The sequence below is a fragment of the Fukomys damarensis genome, unplaced genomic scaffold (assembly GCF_012274545.1).
Source record: "Fukomys damarensis isolate Sample0158 unplaced genomic scaffold, DMR_v1.0_HiC HiC_scaffold_36, whole genome shotgun sequence".
NCBI classification, from domain to species: domain Eukaryota; kingdom Metazoa; phylum Chordata; class Mammalia; order Rodentia; family Bathyergidae; genus Fukomys; species Fukomys damarensis.
This window is the reverse complement of record NW_022900948.1, coordinates 30,562,217-30,589,534: the sequence shown is the minus strand read 5'-3', so window position 1 is coordinate 30,589,534 and position 27,318 is coordinate 30,562,217. Positions and strand designations below refer to the sequence as shown.

General features: G+C 49.1%; 1 protein-coding gene across 1 annotated transcript in view; it reads left to right on the top strand.

Annotated features, from left to right (window-relative positions):
- Whrn (whirlin) overlaps positions 1 to 27,318 on the top strand; it is a gene marked incomplete at its 5' end in the record, with an annotated part of 86,172 nt that overhangs the window by 24,853 nt on the left and 34,001 nt on the right. The window contains one exon of the mRNA XM_010639468.1: positions 7,749 to 7,874. Within this exon, the coding sequence (XP_010637770.1) occupies positions 7,749 to 7,874 (126 nt within the window). The remainder of the gene's footprint in view (positions 1 to 7,748; positions 7,875 to 27,318) is intronic.

Genomic DNA, 27,318 nt, shown 5'->3' with positions numbered 1-27,318 from the left:
AATTTCTATCAGGATGTAGAAGGCTGCGTCTGAGAGAATCGTGCTCCAAGGAGAACCCAGACCCTAAAGGAGGCAGGAAATAGCCCAGACAAGACTAGAGAGGGCTCTTCACTAGCTTCCCAGCTGAGATTTGTTCTGGGGTTGAATGGAATAGTGTCAGGGTTGCGGTTCTGCCACCTGCCAGCTGGGTGACCTTGCACAACTCACATTCCTCTCTGAGCCTTCTCTGTGAAATGGACAAAACAGTAGGCCCATTCTGCCCACCCTTGTAGGAGCTCTGTGGAAGTAAGGATCTTAGTTTTGATCCCTGGTACATCCTTAGTGCATGGAATATTAGGTGCTTAGTAAATATGTACTGCATGGATGACTGAATTAACATGCAGTCACCTTGTGTAGGCCCGGAACATGGGAGAGGCTCAATAAACATTTTCAGCGTTTAAGTCTTGTTCGGTCCAACTCACGTACACACTGCTCTCTGCAGAGATGTGGAGCACAGTGTACTCCCCTCAGTAGCATTTTGTGTGGTGGCTTCTCCCTTTGTGTTGCTACCCTTCATGGCTTGCCTTGGGTTCCCCAGCCCCTACCCTCTGGGGAGGGAAAGGTGCTTCCTCGTCTCTACCACCTCCAACGTACCCCTGGGAAGGGTGACACTCATCTCAGGTTGACAGGTCTCCAGGCCTCAGATTTTGGTGTTCTCACTTGGTCAGCTGGGGCTGATGGGTGGAAGAAAAATTTTGTGTTTCTCTGTGGCCCATCATGGCCTTCTTGTCTTGAAAAGTTTGAGAAATTATATGGGAGGAGGGTGGTGGATTCAAACATTTCTAACGTTGTTTTTTGGTGTAATTCTGGCAAAATCCATACTAGCATGTGTATTAGTCAGCTTTTCCATCTCTGGGACTAAATACCAGGCACCCACAAGTTAAAAGAGGAGAGGTTTCTCTTGGCTTACAGTTTTGGGAGACTCAGTCCATGGTTGTCTGGCTTCAAGGCAAAAATTCTTCTGTGATCAGCTGATTTCACTTAGCATGGTGCCCTCAAGGTTCATCTATGTTGGAGGCTGTGCCAAAATTGCCTTCTTTTTTAAGGTTGAACACTATTCCATCGTAAATTGCCTCGGTCAGTGAGGGCTTCTGGGACACAAAACCCTCACCCGAATGGCTCATGAGCAACAGAAACTTATTTCTCACCATGTAAAAGTCTGGGAAGCCCAGGATCAAGGCGCTGGCAGATTCTGTGAAGGTTGTTTCCTGGTTCAGAGGTGGCCATCTTCTCACTGTGTCCTCATGTGACAGAAGGAGAGGGCACCTTCCTGGGCCTCTTTGATAAGGATGCTAATCCCACTTATGGGGAGTCCGCCTTTGTGACCTAGTCATCTCCTAGAGCCCTACCCCAAATGCCATTACCCTGGGGATTAGGCTTCAGTTTGTGAACTGGGAGGCCACAGACCTTTAGTGGCATAAGTATTGGCCATATTTATTGAAGCATTCATCTGTCCATGGGCACTGAGTTGCCTGCACCTTCAATTTCTTATAAACGGTGCTGCTGTGAACATGGGTGAATAAATGCAATTCTAAGACCCTGCTTTCAGTTCTTTGGGCAATTCACTTAGAAGTGGGCTTTCTGGGTCACATGGTGACCCTACTTTTAATTTTTGAGGACCCACCGTATTGTTTCCCCCAGCAGATGTGTTGTGTTATTATCCCTTGCACAGGGGTTCGGTGCCATATCCTCGCCAACACACCATCTGTTTTTCTGGCAGCAGCCATCTTAGTGACCATGAGGCAGTGGGAAGTGTTCCCAGTCCATCTTCACAGTGGACCTGTGTGTGAGATACCACAGCAGAACGGTGACAGTGCTGGGTCCACAGCTGAGACACGGCACAAACTAGAGCCAGGGCCGGTTCTGTCACTTTCCCTTCATGCCAGCCTTTGCCCTATTTCACCTCACCAAGGTGAGGGGCAAGTTTGGGGCACTCTAACCTACCTAACACTTGGTCTAGGGAGGACTTGTTCTGGAACAGTGCATGAGGTGGATATGGTGGATATGGAGGAACACACGTCCTGTGAAAGGGGCGTAGTGGGGAGTTGAGACATGTAGAGGAGGGAAGAGGCCCCCAGAAGGACCAGAGTAGGCCCCCGGAGGAGGCAGCACTGAGGAACTGGCCATGGAGCATGGAAAGGAAAGCAGACAGGGAAGAGAATGCCAGTAGAATGGCAGTGAGAGAGAGCAAGGTGGGTCCTGAGGGAAGTTGTGTCACCGTGGGCCACGCTGGAGAAGGAGAAGGGAGACAGCCCCACAGGGTGGAGATGCCAACCGGGCATTAGACATGGGGAGGCCTTTTCCTGCAGGCCACAGACTCAGGGTATTCTCTTGGCAGAGGGTCAAGAAGGACAAAATGGATCCTAGTGTGCAGGGACCTTTAGCAAGATCAGGAGGAAGAAGGGGCACCTCACCCATTTTGAGGATGGGTGAAGAAGTTCAGGAGAAATGGAAAGCATGACCAGAGCCAGCCCTGCTGCTCCTAGTTCCAGCCAAGGTTAACTGCAAGGACAGAAACTGAACTCGCGGGTGGGCGAAGTCAGGGTGACACTGTTCTCTGGGGGAGTCGGGGTTGGGCTGAGCTCATCTCTGGGAAAGCTGGCATGAGGAGGGTCAGGCTGGCCTGGAGGGGGGCGGTGAACAGAGAACGGGAGACCAGGGGAGGCAACTGCACTGCTTGGGTGGATGCAGGTTGCTTCATGAGGTGTTGGGGTGCAGGGGATGAGCGTGCCATCTCCAGAGCCTTTTCTGGGGCAGGCGCCTCCCCGCTGATTTGGCAGCTCCAGGGCGCATCAGGTCTTCTGGATCCTGATGAGAGGGGGTGCAGCGCTCAGCCTGGACACAGTTGGACAGCCCAGAGACACCCAGAGGACCTGGGGACCAGGCCTCTTCTTCCCACTTGGATCGCTCCATGCATCACCCTGTATTCCCGTCCCCCCTTTTTATTTGAGAGAGGTCTCTCTGTTGGTGGACACGGCACCCAGAGCCACCAGACCACAGCCTCCCGGTTCATTCCTGTGTTCATTTCCGGACTGCAAGGAGCTTTCGTAGAACCATGTGACTCCCCTTCCAGTGTGGGTGTGAAGGCTGGCAGGGTTTGGGTTAAGCGTCCTAGGCCGTGGGCCAGCAGCAGGACAGGGCAGGCATGTCCCCGGTCCCTCAGTGTCCCTGGCTGTGGTCCTCAGGCGGCATCTGCAGCGTCACCACTCCCTGTGGGGGCGCAGACAGCAGCCTCGGCTCTACACGCTGGTCAGCATGTGGGCTGCTCCGAGGGTGACCGGGATGAGCAGCCTGGCAGGACTCAGCCTCCTCTGCCACATCCAGTCACGTGCTTTCTTGGCCATCTCCGGTCGCCAGTGGTCCCCATTCTTGGATGAGTGTCAGACCCTCCAATGGCCACAAAGCCGCAGGGAGCTCTTGTGTCTTCAGCAGCCACAGAAACAAGATGGAAGCAGCTTGGTACAGAAGGAGCAGGAGTTTGGGGCTGGTGGGGTGGGCTTTGAAGCCTCTTTCCAAGCTTCCTAGCCCAGTGACCTTGGGTGAGTCAGTCATCCTGGGGTGATTCTGGGATGGTCCCGCCAGCCCTGTGAGTCTGTTCCAAGGATTAATAATGGTGCGTGTGGACCAGCAACACAGGTGAGGGCTGTAGCAGTGAATTCTAGTGACAAGCCTCAGCTCTTGAATGCCAACCAGGTACTAGGTGCCTCCCAGGTCTCTCCCTCAGAATAATGAGAGTCCCTCCAAGGGCCCAGAACTGCCCACTGTTCACTAGGCAGGCAGCTGTGAGCAGACGTGGCTGCTGCCCAGGCTCCTGTGCTACTGGGTGGCAGGACTCAGAGGGTGTTAAAATAGATGATGTGCATGATACCACACAAGGCAGGGAGGAAAGCGGGGAGGCCTGTGTGGTGGCAGAGCAGCAAGGTGGACAGCACTGGCAGCCCAGATGTCTGGGGGTCCACTCTGAGGGAAAGGGAGCCATTGCAGAGCTTTGAGCAGAGGAGCAAACAGAGCCAGCTTAGTTCCACTGGACAGCTCCAGCTGCTGAGTGGAGGACAGACAGCAGGAGATCCAGTGGGAGTGGGGGTGGACTCATCCTCACCCCAACCCTGAAAGAAGGTATCAATTATTCATGCTTTTGGCAGCAGATAACAGAAAGCCTAAGTGACAGGAGCTTATCTATGAAGGGTGTTTCTGGTTCTCCTCAGAAGGGTAGGGCTAGAGAGGCCCAGGTGTGGCTGGCCAGGTAGGGAGTCCTTCCTTCCTTCCTTTTGTTGCTTCATGGCTGCAAGATCACAGCCACTGTTCCTACCATCACAGCCTCTTATGGCTGTGTCCAAAGCACAGTGATAGAGGACGTTCTCCCTTTCTTTACTTCTCTCTTTTCAGAGTGGAAAATCCTCCTTAGACTTCCCCAGCAGATACCCTCCACATGTCTCTTGGCCCAAACTGGCTCAGAACTACCTGAGGGAAAGGATGGCCCAGACTGGCATCATTTTCTGGGGCTGCTCCTATTACTTCCTACACAGTCAGGGCTCCCTGGCAAGGCAAGTCAGGGAACAGCTGGTGGCCAGGTCACTGGCAGTGCCTGCTCTAGGGAGGTTGCACAATTCTCATTTTATTAATGGGTCTACCGTGGGGTGCCTAGCAGTGAATGGCAAGACGTGACTTTCGAGGTGCTGGTGAAACACGGGCCCCACAGGCAGGCCAGGCTCTGTGCTGTAAATCTCAGGACTATCACTTTACTCCTCAGTGAGGGCTGTGCCTCCGTGTCCTCATCTGGAGATCGGGAGTAGCGGGAGAAGCATAGAGGAGGAATATGAGGGAAATCATGTAAAGTGCTGAGCACAGTGCCCAGGACGTACGAGATAGTTCAGTGACCAATTTAGCATGTTAGTCTTTTTCTGTCCTGTTACCTGTAACAGCAGGGTGGTCTTCACAGCCCCGGGCCGCCTCTCCATTTTGTGTTCTTTCCTTAGATGAATTCTGTCTGTGCAACTGCTGCTTGGGTTTCTGGCAAGTGACTGAGGCAGATTACCCTGTGGCTGATGGGACTGCTGTGACGGTTCTGGGATAAAGACTCCATTTTCTTCTGATGTAAAGGATTTGTGCAGGGCGGCGGGGAGGTGTATGCCATCCTAAGTGCTTATAGGGTGTGGTCTGGTCTTGGCTGCAGGGACATCCCGCGTCCCTCTCAGCTCTGTGCCTGCTGGACTCCGGTGTCCTGGGGGTGGGGGTGTGACTCCAGGCATGGCCCATTCTGCCTGCCACTCAGCCAGGCCTGGCCATTATTCCATGCCCTGGAAGTGCAGCACCAAGCGGTTCTGACCTGCCAGAGCACAGGGCTTAAGGCACACACTGCCTGCTCTGTCCCCAGCCTCGCCACCTCCTGACCCATCTGAAGTCCGCCTCCCACCGCTTCTATCCTACAGCACACACCCTTGGGAGGGCTGCGGAAAGACACCCGCTCCTAGAAGGCCTCCTGAGCCCCCTCTCCCCCGAGCCCAGCTAAGCTTCTTGGCCCCACAGATGGGTCTCACCTGCCGCCCCCCACACCACACTCAGCTGTCAGAGTCTCTGCCCCTGGCTGGACCCTAGCGGGCCGGGCTCCAACCTGCGTCCCTGCTTCAGCATGCTCAGCCCTCCACCCTGGTGGACTCCTCTCCCTGCGTCCTCCCCTGCACCCCCAGGCTCCAGGTCTGGAGTGAAATCTGAGGCCAGAGTTTGCTGGGGCTCAAAGTAACACCCACTCTGGGGATGCCGCCCCCTGCTGGAAACTGTGAGTAGGACCTCACGAGGCCTCGGATGCGCAGCTGAGTTTCAGCTAAACGGGATTCTGAGAAATCAGATTATAGGGTTAGGCCCGTGTCACCACAGTGCCGTCTTGAGAGAAAAGAGGCCAGGTCTCAGGAAAGGAGGTGTGATGCTGGGCTCAGAGAGGGACTAAGCAGGACGCCGGGCTGACAGCTGTGACAAGGGAGAGCGGTGGCCCGGACAAGGTGTGTGGCGTCCCCAGAGGAGCCGCGGACCTGACGACGTGGAGCTAGGCCCTGCTCTGAGCTGCAGGAAGAAGGGGCCCCCTGGCCCACTCCACGCGGCTGACCTCTGGAGCTGTGGGGTACACTCTGTCGTCCAGCCTCTGCTTGGTGGCAGTCTGTCTGACAACCGTGCAGAGTCCTGGGCCTGCGCTGTGAGGGCGGGGAGGATATAGGCCTGCCCGGTGCAGCAATCTCTGTGGCCATCAGGGCAGACGTCTGAAGCTGGGAGAGCCCTGCACAGCCGTCCTTAGCTGACGCAGGAATCACACACGTCTGCTGCCCACTGGTCAACGGATGGGGCTCCTCCGGAGAGCCAGAGACGCTGGGGGGACCCTTGGTCCAGGCTGGTTTCCAGGGAGGAACCGGTGTGAGCAGCTGCAGCCCGCACCCCCTGCCCAGGAGGCCGAGTGCCGTGGTCCTGGGGCCCCAGGGCCCCTTACCGAGCTGTATTCTCAGCCCTACTACTCCCACCTGCACTCCCTGCCCTGGGCCGCATGGGTCCGTCTTCACGAACGTGCACAGCCTGTGAGGGGGCACACAGGTGGGGGCTGGGCCTGCACCAGGAAGACTCCTAGCACCGTCCCACTGGACAGCCTGCTTGGTCTCATAACCTTTGAGAAACCAAGGGTAGCTAATGTTAATTAAGCATTTCCTGTGGGCTGGAGACTAACCCACGTGCTTGTTTGTCTCTTAATTTGATCCTCTTCTCGGTATCTTACAAACCAGGCAGATACCATCCTCACCCTCATGTTTAACTTCCCCGAGGTCACACAGCTGAGCCTTCCACAGGACAGTTTGGGCCGGAATCTCTCCCCTTTACCACCTCTGCCCAGGGAGATGATAAATGTCAATGGCTTCTCCTGGTGGTGGGCACAGAGCTCTCTTAGTTGAATAACCTTTAGAAATAGAAAAATGGATGGGCTTCTCTAATGACTTTGGCCTTCCCAATGCCTGACGGCCCCTCCCTATCCTGGGAGCAGTCATACTTCACACTCTCCTTGGGTGTTAACCTGTTGTGGGATGTTTTGTCCCTTTGGACTGGGTGTGAGCTTTTCTAGCCCCTCCTCTTTTTCCCACAAATCCTTCTTTTATGCCCAAGGCAGGTTCCTCACAGGTAATGAAGGCTTACAGATCCGGCCCCTCCTGGAACCCCCTTCTCTTCCATCCTGAGTGCCCTGTGCCCTCCTGCAAGGTCCTGAATAGGTGGCTTTCCTGCTGGCTGCGTCCCCTGGATGCCCCTCTCCTGTTCTCTCAGCCTGCCTGCCTGACTCGTGTCCCCCATCCAGCCCTCCAGGGCCACCGCCTCCTCCAGGAAGCCCTGCTTCAGGACCATTACCCTTTCTCTGTGTGCCTTTGACCCCGGGCTGGCCCACTGTACTCTGATTCCACCACTCCTGAGGTCTCTCTGCCCCCACAAACTGAGCCTCTCCTGCACAGCAGTGTCTGGGGCCTCTCTGTGTCCCCTGCCCCAGCTTAGCCGGTGCCCCCTAAGTCTGCAGAATGAAGGGCTAAGTGGACCATCAGGATGGACAGCAGAACAGGAGCCCCTGGGAGGTGGGAGACCCAGGTGGCAGGAGCCCTAGAGAAGCAGGGTAGAGCCCTGAGCCTGACTCTCTGTCTTCTTGGGGGCTGTGGCTCCCCTAGGCTGACGCCTCTTCCTCTAACCTCCTGCAGGTAAACCTGGTGCTGGGGGATGGCCGGTCCCTGGGCCTCACCATCCGCGGAGGAGCTGAGTACGGCCTCGGCATTTACATCACCGGTGTGGACCCAGGCTCGGAAGCAGAGAGCGGTGGGCTCAAGGTGAGGGGCGGGGAGGAGGGAGATGTGGGAGGGAAAGGTTCTCACGGAGCACTCGCTCTGTTTGGATCTGATTTGGGTCAGCCTTCAACAGAGCAGTGGGCACCCACCTGAGGACCAGCCCTGGCCAGGTCGCCTGGCTGGCTGCTGCCCTCTAATACCCAGCTGTGAGCTGCAGCACAGTGGCTTCATGTGTGGTGCTGGGCAGGGGGCCAGACAGCCCCTCATGGCTGTGCTTCTGCAAACACTGCTGGTGGCTCATGATGGCCCTGACTGGGATGGTGCATGGAGCAGGGAGAGGAGAGAGAGTGGGGCGGGGGGTTGGAGCAGTCAGGGCCGGTGCTCAGTCCACGGCTGCCAGCAGCGAAGGGGAGGGCATTGTTATACTTTGAGGAGGGCTGATTATGCACCCAGCATTTGATTGACTCACATGTGGGCTGGCCTGTGGGGTCCGCTGTTGTCACCCTTATCATCTTCTTGGAGAAACTGAGGCCCAAAGAGGTTACATCAACTTGTTTGAGGTCACACAGCTGGCTGGTTGCAGAGCAGGGATTGAACCCAGGGAGAAATTAATTCGAAAGCTTGAAGTCCTACCAGCTACCCTTAACACCCTGCTGGGGAAGGCTAGCGATTTGCTAGTGAGGCACAGACTGCCCACGAGGACCCTGGACCCGGACCCAGGTCTCTGGAATAAGTGACAGTGTATGTTTGGGCTACAGCTGGATGCCAGGAGTGGAGCGGTGATCAGGGGCCCAACTGGCTTTTGAGCCCAGCCTGAGTGTGCAGGGGAAAGGGGTGGGACGGGTACAGGGGCCGGGAGACAGGGCTGTGGGGCCTCAGCAGTTTTCCTCTGCTCTCTCTTCTGGAGGACATTATGTGATGCCTCGTGCAGTGTCCTTGGTGACAGTAATGCATGAACAGTTCTCAGATTTTCTTAGTGGTGAATAAACTGATTGAATCCATGTTAAGAGAAAGGGCAAGACATGTGCAAGAGAGGTTACATGTTAGGTGTGGGCAAGAAGACACTGAGACACTCCCCCCCGTTATGGTGGGCAGTACCCTTTTATTGTCACAGTGTCCTTTTTTTCTAGAGCTGCTATGTAAGATACCTCGCTAAATGCTTCACTGTCAATCTCTTACCTAATTTTCACAGCAATATATGAAAAAGAATGTGCTTGTCTCCACTTTACAGGTGACAGATTTAGATGCAGCATTGAACAGTTTGCCCAAGGTCACCTAGCTAAGAAGTGCTAGGGGCGGGATTTGAACTCACACCAGCACACTTAAATCCGTGTTCTTAGCCCTCACAGTGATAACACACCACCTCCCAGTGATAACAGGAAATTGTTATCCGCAGTTGACAGTGGGAGAAATGGAACCTCACAGAACTAAACTGACTTGCTCAGGTGAAATCTGGGATTTCCACCCAGGCCTGGTGGAGCCAGAGGTTGCTTTGTACAAAGATACATACCCTGGGACCTGCTGCCACCATGTGTGATTGTGGGGATGTCCTTCCCTGTCCCAGCACCAGTGTCCCTGCATGGACAGGAAGTGAGCAGTTGGGCTGGGTGATTGTGGAGGTTTTCTCCTAGGCTTCCTGTTTTCCTAGCTTGAGAGGGCCAGAGGGGTCAGATGCCAGGAACATACTCCAGTCCTTCCCTCGTAGGTTCCCATATTCACTGACAGATGCCCGACTGGTAACGAGCTGGCAGAGCTCTCCCCATGGAAGGAAGGGAGTGGGCACCCTGCACAGGCGTCCATCCACACCTGACACCCTCCTCCCTTCCCTGGGATCAGTAGGTCCACGCGCATGACTGCATAGGCCAGGCAGGATGCTCCATGGCTTTTGAACTGGGCCACACCATCTCTGACCTCTTGAAGCACATACCCTAATTGCACAGCTGTCTATTTCATTACAATTGTGAAAAATACCAAGATGGTGAATCCCATCGCACAGGTGAGTGGGTGACAGGAAGGTCAGCCCTAGCCTTGGATCCTGGGAAGGTTTCCCAGAGGAAGAATCGTAGCAGTTGAAAGTTAAAAGAAGAGAACAAAACTTATTGTATGAAAGATGGAAGGAGAATTCCAGGCAGAAAGAACAGGAAACGCTAAGCCCTTGCAGTGCGCAGAAGCGTTCCAGAGTGGCTGGCCTTGGAAAGTCAGGTAGGGAGAAGGTGCCAGTTGACAACGATGGCAAGACAATCAGGATGGGATCTCACAGGGTGTGTAATTCTCCGGAGGCTGTGCAGCTGTGAAAAGACAATGATCACCCTGTAGTCCTAGCACACTGGGAGATGGAAGCAGAAGGATCACAAGTTCAATTCTAGCCTGGGCAACTTTGCCCAAGGAGACCCTATCTCAAAATTTTAAAAAAATTTTAAATGCACTAAGGGTGTAGCTCAGTGCCAAGGCCCTGGGTTTGATTCTGTCTTTAAAAAAAATGATGATGATGATGATGATGGATCTGTGTGGTTATGAATGCGGAAGGTATATTATTAAGTGGACAACATGGCTGCAAACCCACCTACCAGCAGGATCTCATTTGCATTGAATACGTCTGCAAAACTATGCATGGAGAAACATCTCCAGGGGACCCACACCAGTGTGTACACAGTGTTATCTCCAGTGGGTAAGATTACAGGCAATTTTCACTTCTTCTTTACAGCCATATGCAATGTCTGAATGGAGCGAGTATGACTTTAAAATCATGGCAACAGCAACAACAAAAAAAGCAATTTCCATTTTGAAATGAGGCAGAAGAAAAGCATTCCTCAGAAGTTTTCCAGCCACTTGAGTGCACCTCTCAGTGGCAGGCTCTGAGGCTTTATTTTCTCATAAAATGCCCACCACCTTCAGTAAAGTCCTTTCTATCTTCAATCCCCTCTGCAGTAAAGCATTTTATTGTCCCCGCCGCTCTTTTCCTGTCCTTTCCGAGGCCCCTCGGCTGTGCCAACACCTGCCCACACTTGCTCGGGCATCCAGGACTGATTAATTCTGTTTATTGCAGTGCACTTTCAGTGGAATTAGGCATATTGAAATGGAATAAAGGGCTTAGCTGTGTGGGTGATGTAGCCAAGAACAGGCTTTATTTGTAAATAGGGCTACTCCTGGCTGTGCAGAGCTTTCCCGGGGCGAAAATGCTGCCTTGCACCGGGCGTCCAGCTGTTCGGCCCACTTAGCTGCCCCGGACCCAGCTTGAGATCAGGGGAGCGGGCCGGACAGCCCTGCCCTAGGGGAGGAGCACTTAGGGGTCGGGCAGCACCCTGGCACTTACTTCCCGGGGGAGGCCCATGGAACATGGAAATTTCCCACCCTGCCGTGGGGACTGACAGCTCCCTTCACAATGTCTTTGGGTTTTTATACCTCTGCACCTGCCCTCCAGCTTCAAATCCCACCAAAGAACAGATCGTGAAACCTCTTTTGTTCCTTTAAGGACAGAAGAGATTGGCATTTAAAAATAATCATAAGGATAGCAGTTGCCATTTATTAAGCAGTTATTATGAGTCAGACAGTGTGCTAAACACTTTGGGTGTGCTTTTTATTTAATTCTCTCAATAGGCCTGCGGTGGGCATTAATTGCAGGATTTGATAAATGAGCAGCTAAGGCTCAGAGAGCTGCAGTAACTTACCCAGGATCCTACGGGGATCCTCTGAAGGTCATGTGCTTGTTCTACCACCTCCCGAGGACCCTGACTTGACCTGAGATCTCTGTTCCCAGGAAAGCCCACCTGTCCGGTCCCCACTTGTTGGGTGTCTGGCACAGAGTCTCAGCGACGGGGATGCGCTTTGCTTTGCAGACCTGTCCTGTGCGTGGGAGCCTGGCCTGCGTGTCACTTATCGGCGGGGCTGGCGCTGACGCCTGTGCACATGGGCTTTTGCCAGGGTCTCTTCTGCCCACCCTGCATGTATGGGCCGAGCCCCAGTGAGCAGAGGCAGGCAGTCGGTGTTCTTGTGTCATCTCCTGAGACTCTCAGCACAGCTCTGAGAGGCAGCGACCTCTAACGCCCCGCTCCGGAAGTGGGTGTGTTTCCATAATGATGCTTTCCCAGCTCACTGCCCCTGGTGCAGGCTGGTTGTCCTTCACTCCCTGGGTCCCCTGCCCCGGAAAGCACTACCAGGTGTTCAGGAAATAGTTCTTGACTTGAACAAAGGACTGTGGCCGAGCAGATGCTGAGCCAGGGGTCTTTCCTCCAAAGCCCTCATCTTGGGCCTTGTACCCTTTGCATCCCCAGACCCCTGACTTGACTAGTATCAAAAGAATGCAGGAAGAGGCAACAAAGACATTGAACACCTTCTTAGAAATCACCACAATGATGATTGTGGCTGATCTGATGGCAGTCCTGATTAAAATGACAAAAATAATGTCTTAATATTTACATAATTCTTGAAGGTTAAAAAGTCTTGAATAAGCTGGGCATGGTGGCACAGGCCTATAATCCCAGCACTCAGGAGGCTGAGGCAGGAGGATTTCTGTGAGTTTCAGACATTTGAAACCAGCCTAGTTCCAGGTCAGTCTCAACTATATAGTGAGACCCTGTCTCAAAAAAAACCAAAAAAAAACCAGTCTTGAATAGGCATAATATGGCTGATTTTATGGCAGCTAATAAATTATAGCTGTGATTACAGCTCATTTTATGGCAGTTCTGACAAAGATGACAAAAATAATGGCCTAATATTTACATAATTCCTGACAGTTAAAAAAAAAATAAGCCACCTTAAACACAGCTTTCTCCCTTTAAATTTTGTGACCTAGATGAGTGGACCAATTTCTTGAAAGACACAAACTATTAACACTCAAGAAAGAAAAACAATTTACATATCCTAAATATGTGTCAAAGAAATTTAGTTTGTAGTTAAAAATCATTCAGACAACAGAAAACTTGAGCCCAGATGCTTTTGTGAATGAATTCTATCAAGAAGTTAAGGAAGAAATCTCACACAGCCTTTTCCTGAAAATAGAAGATGAGGAAACATTTCCCACCTCATTTTATGAGGCTGGGATTATGTGAGACTAAGACCAAGCAAACTCAATACAAGAGTCAAAAACAACAGGCCACTGTCCTTCATGAGCACAATTGCAAACATCCTCAACAAAATATTAGCAAAGCAGATCCAACATTCTTAGAAGGGAACGTAAACTTCCACCATGAAGTGGGTTCATCCCAGGGGCGCAAGGCTGGCTCACTATTGGAAAACCAGTGCAACAAACAGACAAAAATTAATTAATTAATTTTTAAAAAACTAACATGCTCAGAAAAAGCACTTAACAAAGTGCAATGTCTGTTGATGATAATATCTCTTAACAAACTAGTAATCAAAAGGAGCTTCCTTAGGGCCAGGGATTTAGCTCAGTGGTTCCACCACCTGCCTCGCAAGCCCAAGGGCCTGAGTTCCATCCCTGGTACCAAAAAAAAAGTCGTCAAAAGGAGCTTCCTTTTGATGAAAGACATCTATAGGAAAATCTGCAGTAACTATATTTCATGGTGAAAAGCTAAATGTTCCTTCAAAATTGAAGGAAGGCAAAAATGTCCTCAGCAGTCCTACTCAGTGTCGCACTAGAAGCTGTAGTCAATGTAATAAGTCAAGAAAGAGAAATACAATATTCTGTTTGCAGAGAGAGACTGATTTACACAGAAAATTCCAAAGAATCTGCAAAAAACAGCTGAAACTAATAAGTGAGTTTATTAAGGGAAAAGGATACAAAGTCAGTCTCCAAAAATCAATTGTATTTCTCTATATGCTAGGAATGAACAAGAGGAATTCAAGGTTAATCAAAGCCATACCACTTACAGTAGCACTAATAAGTACTTAGGTATAAGTATCTAACAAATTATGTGCAGTTTACATGCTGAAAACTTCACAACAGAAAGGTTCTAAATAAATTGAGAGGTATACTGTGTTTGTGGATAGGAAGAGTCAATAACATGAAAATGTCAAGGCTCCCTAATTTTATTTAGGCTAATTATAACTCTAATTTTAACCCCAAGAGGCCTTTCAAAAAAGATCTTTATCAACTGGTTCTAAGTTTTCTGTGGAAAGATGAAGAAACTTAGAGGAGCTGAAATAATTTGAAACAGACGAAATCAGATGGAGGACTCTGCCTTAACTTCAAGACTTAGTTTCAAGCTACAGGAAACAAGATAGTGCAGTATTCATGAAAAGAGAAACACACTGATGAGTGGGACAGAATTAGAGTCCAGGAGTGAACCACACGATGTAGCTGATAGTTGGCAAAAGTGCACAGATGACTCAGTGGGGAAAGGGTTGGTCTTTCAACAGATGGGGCAAATGAACCTCATCCTGAACTTCACACTTTGTATTCAGATTAACCCAAAATGAATCCCAGACTTGGTATAAAGCATAAAACTATAATACTTGTAGAGGGTTACATAGGATGAAGTCTGTACAACCTTGGGCTAGGCAAAGTGTGGTCCAGAAAAGAAAAAAATTGACAAAGTGGACTTTATTAAATTAGACTTTTGCTCCTCCTAAGACGCCTTCAGTAGCATGAGAAGGAGAGCTGCAGAATGAAAATACTTTCTAATCACATTTCTAACCAAGGACTTATATTGAAAACATTCAAAGCATATACCAAGTGAGCACTGGAGCTGTGGAGCTGTTGTGCTGGAATTGAAGTGGTGGACATTGACCCTTTGCATTTATCAAAACTCATAGCTTTGTACCTCAGAGTAACTTTTACTGTGTGTAAGATTTTAAAACTCAACCAGGATGTGGAGGGGCCAGCTGGGAGGAGGGAGATAGAGTGCAGATGAATGAAGCCAAATGAGTCTGCCCGTGATTCCCATGGCCACACGGAAAGAAAGTAGAGAAGAAAAGCACTGGTTTAAGTCCGTGAGAGACATCAATGTCCCTGCCATCAGAAGGAGCAGATAAGAACTGTACATAAATGCTGTACCCAACTTGGCAATTTTTTTTCTTAGAAGTGTGTAGGAATCTGAATTGACTTCATTTCCAAAAAATAAGTAAGAGTGCTTTAGATCATGAGGACCCAGGTTTTAAGGAAAGGAACAAGATGGACTTAGGATGCTGTTACAGTCAGCCATGTCAGTATGGGCTCATTTATAAAACTTTGGACACGCACAGAGAGAGACAAATGCAGAGGCGTGTGTATGCATGACTTGTCCATATGTAGGGTTCCTTGCTCTACTCTGAGAAGGTCTGGAGCCCGGAAACACCAGCATCAGACCTAGGTTCCTCAGTACTCTCTCTGAATAAAAAGAACCAGGACTCTTTGTAGAAGAGGTTGATTCCAGGTTTAGGGCAAGAAAAGTACAAGGTGAGCCTGTAATTTCTTGCAGCAGAAAGTAAAGTCCTGCTATAACTCACACACGCAAAACAGTAAACAGCTAATAATATCCAATGTGCCCAGAGCCAGTGTAAATTAGGTGCTCCCTGTGGCCAAAGAGAGTCGAATAAGGTTGCTGAGCTTGTACTAATGTCACTGCTAAATAGAGAAGTGAGAAAGAAGGGACAATGCTTCCTTAGGGAACAGTACCCATTGGCGAGTGGGGACGGAGCAGGGGACTGCTCTTCACCCTTGCAACATTGCGTGGCAGTGACCACTGCAATAGACAAGACCCACCAAGAGAGGCAGGAGTGCGAACACAAGAATAAGCAGAAACAGAATTTTTGTGTAGCTTTAAAACATCTCTTGCAATATATTTCGAAATTATAAAAGACTAATAAGCTTACAGTGGAGAATCCTGGCAGTCATCTGCCTTAGCTGAGTGCAATACACATTTTAAAAATCTACGGTGCTTTCCAATTGCAGAAATAATCCTTGCCAGTTGTAGGGAGGAGAAACAATGTATTGGTCCATGTTTGCAAGGCAGTCGTTCTTCTCGTGCCCTTGGCCAGCTGGAGATGTGAGCAGTCAGTGTGTCCTTCCTGATCTGGCCTGCTGTACACAGTGACTGCAGACCCTTGTTCCGTCTGTTCCACTCATGAGCTGACTCTCAGCTCCTTAAAAGCTGGCTTCTCTGTTAGTCAGCTTCCTAGTCGATGGGACAAAATACCTGACACCCAAACTTAAAGGACGAGAGGTTTCATTTGGATACAGGTTGCGGGGGCGAGGGGTCAGTCCAAGGCAGAAATAGTTTGGTGAAAGGCCTGGACCGAGGAAAGCTGCTCAGCTCATGGCAGCCAGTGAACAGAGAGGGAAGAGAGGAGCCTGGTAGAAGAACATACAGTTCCAGGTCTCACCCAAAGTGCCCACCTCCTACTGGCACATTCGGCTGTGACTATAGCTCCCCTGTAATTCCAGTCACCTGCCAAAAGCCCATGAGTTGGGGGGCGGGGAACATTTGATCTAAACCATAACCACTTTCCTTCTCTGTTCAGACCTGACACCTCTGACATAAAATCTGGCTCAGGTATGGCCACTTCCTCAAAAACAGAGACACAGGACTGGGGATGTAGCTCAGGGGTAGAGCACTTGCCTGGCATGTGCAAGGCCATAGGTTGGGTCCTCAGCACCACAAAAACAAAACAAACTTTAAAAACCTCACCAAAATGAAGTAGAAGTACAAAGATATAGTTGACATGTATTTTCATGGTCTTATTTTTTACCTATTGCAACACAGGAGTAGGCAAGGACTCTTTGAACAGAACCCTAGTTGCACAACAAAGAACATCATGAATCAACAAATGGGATTAGTATATCAAATCAGAAAGCTTCTCACAACAAAGGAAACAACCAGTAGAGTAAGAAGACAACCTTCAGAATGGGAAAGTTTTTGCCAGCTATACCTCAGATATAGGACTAATATCTACAATATATAAAGAAATGAAAAAGTTGGACCACCCAAAATAAAAGTCCTGATCAAAAAATGGGCAACTGAAACAAATAGACCCTTTCTTGAAGAAGTGCAAATGGCTAATAAATGCATGAAAAAACATTCACCATCTCTGGCCACTAGAGAAATGCAAATTAAAACCACACTGAGATTTTATCTTATTCCAGAAAGGAGGGGCATCATCAAGAAATCAAATAATAAGGCTGGACATGGGGGTGCATGCCTATAGTCCCAGCACTTGGGAGGCTGAGGCAGAAAGATCACTGTGAATTCAAGGCCAGCTCATATTGAGTGCAACGCCAGCCTCAACCACATAGCAAGACCTTGTTTCAAAAAACAAAAAGGAAGAAAGGGCTGGAGATTTAGCTTAGTGGTGCTGCCACCTGCCTCACAAGTGCAAGGTGCTGAATTCGATCCCCAGTACGAGAGAGAGAGAGAGAGAGAGAGAGAGAGAGAGAGAGAGAGAGAGAAGAATAAGAAGCCAAATAATAATAACACATGTTGGCGAGGCTGTGGGGGAAAATGAACCCTTCTACACCATTAATAGGAATGTAAACTGGTACAAGAACTTCAGAAATCAGTATGGAGATTACTTAAATAACTGAAAACTTGAAATTGATCCAGCTAGTCCCCTTCTAGGTACCTTCTTGAAAGAGTTAAAGACATCATATTACAGAGATGCATGCATACCTGTGGTTATAGCAGCACAGTCCATAATAGCTAAATTTGGGGAGTGGCCTATGTGCCCATCAACAGACGAATGGATAGAGAAAATGTGGTGTTCATTTTTCACCTCTAGTGGTCTAATGTCTCTAAGTCCCCTCTTTGCTGTCAGACAGAGGAGAAAAGATGGGGAGGAGAGCTGCTCTCTGACCTCCCTATAGCCGTGGTCAGAGAGCTGTTTCCTGGGGGACCATGACCCTTCCAGGGCATCCCAGGGCCCTGCTTGTCTTTTTGTCCTTGGTGCAGCACTACAGGAGTTGAGAGGGAGCTGCTTGCTGGTGGCATGGGGTGCTGTGTCCCTCCCTGGACACCCCACGGTCCTGTGCCCCATTCCCTTTGGTAGAGCACAGCAGGTGTTTGGGAGGGCGCCAGGTGCAGGTGACAGAGCGAGAGTGCCTGTCTACCTGGGTCTGTGACTGCTGCGTGCTCCGTGGAAAGGGCATTGATCCTGGAGGGAGGGAGCAGTGATAGAAGGCAGCAGAGATTCCTGGTGTCCCAGTGAGTCTCTGCCGAGTAGTGGGGAGACGCTGACACCCACTGTGTGACTATTCTGGGCTGGACACTAAGCGCTTTTTGTGTCCCAGATTAATGAGTCCCTGAACAATCTCTCATGTGGGCACCATACCACCCTTCATTGAAAGGTGAGCAAATTGAGGCCCAGAGAGACCAACACTTGCTAAAGGTCACGCAGCAAGGAGAAGTGGAGCTAGGACAGGGATCTGGCTGCCGAGCCTCCCTGGGAGCCCTGTAACCCCAAACTGTAATGGAAAAAATATCCCAATCAGTGGCATTCAGACTTCATGGTCTGTTCTTCGCCTTAAGCATGTGGGTAAACACCTGCCCCAAGGTAAACACCTGCCCCATTCTTGGCACAGGATGCATTTAAATAAAAGCTCAAGATGTGGCAGAAGGTTTGGCAGCTTGAGGGCCGTAATAACAAGAGATAAGTCAAGAAGTGAGTAAATTAGGACAGCGTAGTCTTCCTGCTTTTTACTTCTGCACCTTTAATACAGCAGTGGTCAGCACCTGTGCCAGCCAGGTGCTTGGTGAGAGCTGGGCCTGCAGCACGTCCCTTACCCCTGTGATGGGCAGCAGGCTTACTCTCATTTTAGAGATGGGAGGCTGAGCCCAGAGCGGAGAGAAAGGAGTGGAGGCAGGAACCCGGTGAGTCCAGCACTTCATCACGGAAGTCCTGCTCCCCTTTCTTCCCTCTCAGGCCATCTCCCGTCAGCTCCAGTGGCTCTGACCACGGCCGCTCTCCAGGACACTGGGGAGGAATGCCGGCTGCAGGCTGGAGGAGTGGCTGACCGATGCCTTTGCGTCAGTGTCCCGTGTCTGCTCCAGCCCTGCACACCCACCCGCGGTGACCTCCCTGCTGTCTGCACAGTGACACAAAAGCGACAACTTAGTGACCGCTCTCTGCTGGCCACGCCTCTCCAGATGCTCTACTGAGTCATCTTGTTCTGTCCTCAACGCCACCCCAGGAGGAGGATTGAGTGTCATTGTCCCCATTTTATCCGTGAAGTCCTTGAGGCTCAGTGCCATTGGCCCCATGCAGGTTTCAAGTGGACAGAGAAGCCCAGTTTCAGCGCAGGGCTTGGGGAGGCCAGGGTTAGCCTCCATGGCTGCTGCCCACTGCACAGTAGCTGTGCTCAGGTGCCTGGGCCTGGGGTGGGGGGTGCAGAGAGGAGTCTGCACGGGCCTGGGAGGGGTCTCTGGGCTCCAATCCGGTGCTCAGACTGCTCCCAAGGACAGCAAGTCCCCTGGGATCCGCTGGCAGAGGCCACTTCAGCAGTGTGGCTGCGCACAGGTACATCCTCGTGTGGTTGTGGCTGTGCTGTGCTGTGCCGGAGAGTTACCCAGCCCGTGCCAGGATGCCAAAGTAACCAGGACCTGCAGCCCAGATCATGGTTATCTGCCGTCCCCACGGGAGGGCACCACCTGGCTGGACCTTTCAGATGATTTAATAGGAATATCAGGCTGAAGGGCAAAGTGTTCTAGAGGAAGCAGACAACAGCAGCAGCCTCTTCTCACACCTGCTTTGTGCCAGGCTCTGTCATGCCAGCGCCAGACAGTCACATGGTGGTGAAAGGCAGACACTTTGGAGTCAGCCTTACTGGCTGTGTTACTTTAATCTCACTGAACCTATTTCCTCGTCCGCACGGTGGGGATAATAGGGCACATTGTGAAGGTGTAGCCAGAGGACCCCTGGCAAGCCTTGCACACAGATCAAAATATTCAAAAACATCAGCTTTAAAACATTATTTTTTTATTTGCAGTATCACTCAGTGTTTCAGTCACTTTCCCGGTCGCCGAGACACAGGACCTGACACCCACAACCTCATTCATTTGGACTTACATGTCAGCCTGTAGCTGGCTGGATCCAAGGCAGGACAGCATGGCAGAGGCACACGGCAGAGCAGAGCTGTGCACTGGGTGGTGGACCGGAAGCAGGGTGTGAAGGGAGGGCGGGTAGGGGAGATAGGCCCGGCTCCGCCTCCCAACCGCGCATTTACCTATAAACGCAGTGGTGAACGATTGTTAAGTGTCATGCCTTATGATCCATTCACCTCCCCAAAACCCTACTCAGGAGCACATGAGGCTTTGGAGAACATCTAGACATAAAACCGTAGCACCCAGTGTGGTAACTAGCCTCAGCCACTGGGAGTCGAACTCGGGACCTTGAGTTTGAGAAGCAGGCAGCGGAACCAGTGAGCTAAATTCCCAGACCGCAAGCATCAGCCTTTTTGAGGCTCAGAGAGTGGAAGTGATTTGGACTGGGTCACCTGCCAGGAGGTGGCAGTTTCAGCTATGCTACGCCTCCCGGGCGAAGGTCGGTCTAGATTGCCCCCCCAGAGCAGGACGCACCCTCTCGTACCCCAGCTCTGGCCCCATCGACAGCCCACTTGCAAAGAATCATGGCAGAGCAGCCCTGACTGCTGTGGGGCCTTGAGAATGCCCCAGTCTCCTAGCAGGAGGTGGGATGGCAAGTTCCAGATCATGGCTGGGGTCACACCTAGGGACTGGGTGGGCACTGTGCCCCTTCCAGGGCCTCGAGCTGGGGTGGTGCCTCTGTTGAGCCACTTCCTGGGGGTTCCTTCCTCTGAGCTGCAGGAGCCACCTCCCAATCCCAGGCAGGGGTCCACAGCCCTGCACCTCGTGCTGGCACCTTGTTTCCCTCCCAGGCACTAGCGATCATTAATACCGGTGCCACCCTTGTGCTGGGTACTACGTATGTTGTCAGGAAAACGAGCCAGTGCACAAGTGCCTAGCCCAGGGCCTGGCATGTGCTGTGCTGACAACCAGAAACCAGTGAGTGTCATCGTGTGTGACCTACTGTCCACACACGTGCGTGTGTGTGTGTGTGTGTGTGTGTGTGCGTGTGTGCATGTGTGCGTGCTGGCGGTGGGACGACCACAGTGGCCTCTGAAATGTTTGGGCACTGCCAAGTCGGCGCTGATGTGGACATCTCTCCCAAGAAGGCAGAGGGGATTTCTCCCTGAGAAACTTGGCAAGTACTGGGGCACTGTTGTGGCTTCTTCCCCGATCAGGCGGTGTGCATTCTCAGTCTGTCCTTGTGATACTTTATTCGATTCAGCCTCTGAACGGATGTCGAATAAGTGACAGATGTTCCAGCTGGGTGGAATTATTATTTTTAAGCTATTGATAACAGAGCACAGCAGCAAGATCCCATCAGTAATGGAATGCAGTACAGCTTTTCCCACTGAAGCCTTACACTTCACTATGCTCTAAGCTCCTTGCCTTACTGGGAGGCCTCTACTGCTTCTGCTAGCTGATGGAAAGATTCTGTGCTACATTAAAGGTATTATTTTACAAATATCGTTAGCAGCATTACAGAGCTTTCCATAACTGTGGTTCTGCTGAGTTAAATACTTTAAAGCATGAGGAGATTCTTAGGAAGCCAAAGTTTTGCATTATTTCTCCAGCTCTTTCGAATGCCTCAGTATCAGGAGCACGCTTGGGTATCACGGTTTAATCCATGAACAACCCCCAATTATAGACTCTCTACCTCCCGGATGAACAATGGCAAGGTAGTTTTTACAAGACAAAGCATGGTTATACACTGGGCACATTGTTTCAAATGTGTGCTATAGAACATTTTGGCTTTCAGGGAGTGTGGTACAGAAAACCTTCAATACCAGTGTTCTGTTAAAATGTGAGCGTTTTAAACAAACAATGAACAAGGGGTATACAGATACATTTTTGTTATAAATCTGACCTTTCAAGAAGGTATTTATTTATTTATGTTCGGTACCAGGGATCTAACTCGGGTCCTTGTGCTTCCAAGGCAGGTGTCAGAACCACTGAGCTAAATCCCCGGCCCAAGAAGATATTTATTGTCCTAATGTTTCACTTAATAAAATAATGGGGATGAGAGTTGCCTATTGTGTTAAAACGGGAGTAACTTCGGCCCTCGAAGATGTTTCCCTCACATAAGTAACACCTTTTGTGCTTACAGCTTTTATGTCCGAAGCGCTTGGGCAGTCATGCTGCTGTTTTCCTCACCACGATCCTGTGAGGTAGTAAGAGGAAGTAGTAGCACCCTCACTGTAGAGACGGGGAAACTGCGGCACTGAGCTCTTTTGTGTCCCTCCTGTCTGTGGTCCTACAGCTCATTAATAGAAGAGCTCCTGTCTGGAGTCGCAGACCACAGCCTTAGTGTTACACTGTGAATGGTAGTTAAATGTCAATATGAGTTTTGCAAGGGACTTTTGTTCAAACCATAGCAAGCACTGCTGGTCTATGGACGCTGTAGATTCTAACATACAGGATCTGTGTTTAAAGAGGGCACAGTGAGACCCTTAGAGATTCCACAGTATTCCTGCAGCTATGGAGACCCGGAAAACATGGCGTCTACTACGTACTGCCCTCCTTTGGGCACTTGGCGGGCATCAGCACCTTTAATCCTCACAGCAAACCTATAGCAAAGGTTCTCATCCCTGTTCACCCATGTGAGTCTCAGAGAGGTCGAATGACTTACCCACATCGCACAGCCAGGACTCCAGCCCAGGCAGGCTGACTGAGAGTCCTTGAGTTACTACTGCACTGCTGGCCTGTCTGGGACCTCAGGAGGGAGCCTTCAGCCCAGGGGAGCAGGGCCAGCGGTGGCTGCGGAGCAGCGGGCTCTCAATCTGTGTGCCCCTTAAGGCACCTGTTTCTTTAGTTTTGTTTTGTTTTGTTTTGTTTTTTTCCAGCTTCTATAGTGGTAAATTCCATCAGTAGCACATACACAAACACGTGAAGAAAATAAGGGATCTAGACAGGCAGCCTTTATTAACCTCTGTTTACGTTATGAGTCAGATGCCATAAAATCTGCCCTCTAAAGTGCTTTTTAGTATATCCACGAGGTCGTGCAGCCTTCGCCACTCTCCAGTCCCAGGACATTTCTGTATCCATACCCGTGAGACAGTCCCTTCCCATTCTACCTACCTCCATCGCTGAAAACTCAATTTCCTTTCCTTTTCCTCCCTCACTCCTTCCCTCCTTTCCTTCCTTTCTATGGTGCTAGGGATCAGATACAGGGCCTTTGTATTGCACTACATCTCCAGCCTTGTTTTTTATTTTTATTTTTTTATTTTTGAGATTGGGTTTTGCCAAGTCACTAAGATACCCAGGCTGGGCTCAAATTTGCAGTGATCCTGCCTCAGCCTCCCTGAGCACTGGGATTATAGGTTTATGCCACTGTGCCCTGCTGAATCTCCTTTCTGTCTTCATAGATGTGCCTATCTGGGATGCTGCATATCAATGAATCAGAATATGTGGCTTTGTGTCTGGTTTCTTTCACTTAGCATAATGTATCCTCTATCAGTAAATTCATTTTATGGTTGAGTATACTCTTTTGTATGGCTGTACCTAGTTTTTGTTTATTCATTAGCTGATGGACGTTTGAATTGTTTCCATCTTCTAGCATCTTGATGTAATTTTTTTTCATTCTTTTCTCCGTACATTTTTACATGATTGATATTATCCAGTGCAGACTAGTTTGCATTCCACACAGTTGCCTTGCATTTTGCTATGTACAGTAATTAAAAACTTCGAAGCACAATTTGTGATGGTTGCGTAATAATATTCCGCCCTGTGGCTGCATTATAATTCACCTAACCGTTCCCTTGAAGTTAAGCACTTAGCTGTTCCTAATTGAAATAAGGTTTTTCAAATGAGAGAAGCCTCAGAGGCCCTTTCCAGAGAGCCTGATCCGCCTCCAAGCCTGTTGGTGCTTGCAGCTGCAGAACCCTGCAGAGGAGGGATCTGGCCCAAATTACCAGGACTGGACTCCTACAGACTCCTCTCTGGTGAGGTGGGACAGATCTGCCACCGTCCCTCGGCCCCCAGACCTGGAGGGGAAATGATGGCCCGTGCCATCTCTTGCCTGCTCACATTTTCATATTCCTTTGTAGGATTCCTTTTTCTTTTTCCCCTTGGTGATGTGGTCTTCATATACATTTTGGAGAATGCAGAAGGTAAATCAAGGGTTTGAAATTAAAATTGCCTGGAAATTTACTACTTGTGGGCAACTCCTGTCGACAGCCGGGCATATTTCTTCCCGGCACTTTTCACTGGGTTGAAGACCACATTCGATAGGATATGGTAAGACAGCATTGCAAATCCAAGTCCAGAAGTGACGTGCGCCCAGTGGAGACTCCTACACTTAGGGAGAAAGTGGAAACACCACAGTAGTGTGTGTTAGTAATTGTGTAAGTGGGTGTGATTTGCGATTGTTACCGTTCATTTCTGTAGCCGAATTACGGTGACGATTTTTCATGTCATTGGTCACCCTGCCAGTGCACTGTACCTGTGGGGATAAGGATAAAATATTCTAGCCAAATTGGAATAAAACTATTCTCTTTCCCCCACACGCTAAAATAATACAGCATTTATATCCTTTCGTGGCAGAGAGAAAGTTGCAAAATGTTAATGGGGGGGTCACGTACAGGGTTTTGGTGATTCCGTTTTTCTTTTTTGAAAAAGGGAAGTCTGTTGTCTGTCCACAGTTATGTCTGGGAAGAGTATTCCTGACCCTCATAGCGCAGTTCCTTCTGGGCTCAGGCAGAGCACCAGAGACTTCACACTGTGGGACCCTGTGGTGGGTTTTTAAGGAAAGTGGGGAAGATTTCTTTTTAGCTAGTCTGAGTGTTTATCCTATTATTAATATGTGCTTATATTGGTTTTCTAATTTTTAAATTTTAATTTTAAAGAAATCACTATATGGCATTAAATGTTCTATAGCATTTTTTTTAATTAAGTTTATTGGTACATTCCAGATATACAGTAAAGTTACATTCATTAATGGGATCTTGTACCTTTACATGACAGGTCTTGGTTTTCATTTTTCCCCTGCCCTCCCTTCACTCCCTTCTCCCCTCCTCATTTACAAACACTTTACTTCCATTTTTTCATTTTCTCATATTTTTTCCTTTTCCCTTATTACCTTTCCCATACCCTTCCCACTTTCCCTACACCTTTAGCCCTTTTCTTCCTATTTCATATGGTCAATTATCTCATTAGGATCTTATGTACTATTATAGTTTGTCACACCAGAGAAACTATTTGGTATTTATACATGTGTGACTTATTTATTTCACTTAGGAGTATATCCTCAATATGTATCCATTTTCCTATGAATGAATCTAATTTCTCATTCTTTATGGCTGAGTAGTATTCCATTTTATAGAAAAACCACATCTGCTTTATCTAGTTTCCAACTGATGGGCAAATGGGCTGTTCCCAAGTTTTATCTATTACAAACTGTGCCGCTATAAATGTGAGTGTGCATATATCACTGTGGTATGATTCTTTTAATTCTTTTGGAAAGATACCCAGTATAGGGATGGCTGGGTCAAATGCAACCTCTAATCCCAGGTCTTTGAGGTATCTCCATATTGATTCCCATAGTGGCTGCACCACTGCAAAAGAAACCATCAACAGAACTAAGAGACAACCTGCAATGTGGGAAAAAATTTTTACCAGCTGCTCCTCAGACAAAGGACTATTATCTAGAATATATAAAGAACTCAAAGCAATCAGCCCCCCCAAATATAAAGACCCAATTCAAAAATGGGCATCTGAAATGAACAGACATTTCTCAGACAAAGAAGTAAAAGCAGCAAGAAAATATATGAAAAAATGTTCCACATCACTGGTCATTCCAGAGATGCAGATGAAAACAGCACTGAGATTCCACCTCACCCCACAAAGAATGGCTGCTATCGAGAAATCAACCAATAACAAATGTTGGCAGAGTTGTGGGAGGAAAGGAACTCTATGGCATTATTTTAATGGCATTACAACAACCACATGGATTACATGATACAATAATTGACTGATCACTAGGATTTAGACACTTGGGGCGGGATATTTTTTTTTATAAATTTAAACTTTTTATAATCGTGATTGTTTGCTTGAGCTTAGTTTTTAGAAATAAAGGTGCAAAACTTTTAAACACCATTTTGTCAAATGTTCCTTAGCAAATCTCAACCAAGTAGAACCCTGAGAAAGTGCCAAGAGCCCCATTATTCCTTCCTCGCCCAGATGGGGTGATGGAGGCCTTTTGGGATTCAGTTCTGTTTGGCCAACCATATTTTTGGCATTATGAATGTTGGTTCCAAAATAGGGCACACCACAGATATCTGCATGCTAATCCCCAACACCAACAAGTAGAATTAAAGCTGCTACTCAAGGAACCTTGTGATGGGGCGGTGATCCTAGATTAACCTGGTGAGCACAGTGTAATAACAAAGACTCTTCAAAGAAAGGGTGGAGCTGGGCATGGTGGCGCATGCCTGTAATCCCAGCACTCAGAAGGCTGAGGCAGGAGAATCACTGAGTTCGAGACCAGCATGGGCTACATAGGGAGTTCCAGGTCAGTTTCAACTACATAGTGAGACCCTGTCTCAAACCACCCCCCAAAAAAAGAAAGGGTGGGGATCAGAAAGAAAGAACCAGAGAGATGATTGTGTGAGGGACTTGGCCCAATGATGGAGCCCTGAAGATGGAGGAAGGGGCCACTAGCAAAGGGATGTGGGAAGCCTCTAGAAGCTTGGAGCAGAAAGGAAATGGAGCTTCCAAGACTCTCTAGAAAAGAGCTCGGCCCTTCTGACTTCTTGATTGTGGTCTAATGGGATCTGTATGAGACTTGTAACCTCTAGATCTGCAGAATACTGGTACAATGCATACTCCCCACTACCCACACCCCTGTTCTAGCTGTGGCCCTCTGCAGCACTCCGTTCTCTATTAGTCTCCACCCTCTGGAGCTGGCCCCACCTCCGTCGCCCTCTTCCTGGGAGGAGTTGGGAAATCCTGGGATATTTGGAAGGGCAGGTCCATGAACTTCTTTTGCATATGGAATCATAGCAATGGAAACACAGTTTTGCCTTTGATGCTCCCCACAAAGGACTGAACCTGAAAGATTTTTTAAAGTGCTTTACTCTGAAATAATTTCAACCTTACAAAAAAGTTACAGCAGTATGCAAAGAACTCCTATGGACCCTTCACCTCGATTTATCAGGTTATAGGGTTTGCCGCATTGACTGTGTATCATCCCTTCTCTTCCCTCTGATGCACTGGTGTTGTACATCTCATGCCCTTTAATCCTAAATATTTCAGTATATTTTCCACCAAGAAGAAGAACATTCCCTTAATTTAATCATGGAACAATTAAAATCAGGAAATTCGGCATCACTGCGATACTGTTATTTACATGCCTTATTCATAAATTCCCAGTTGTCCCAATAATGTCATCTTATAGCAATTCCTTTTTTTTCCCCCAGTGCGGGAACTAACCCAGGATCACACATTACTTTCTCTTCTCGTGACTGTGAGGTTTCATGTCATTTGGAGCAGTCGCTCAGCCTTTGTCTTTCCATGGCACTGATCTTTCCTTTCTTTCT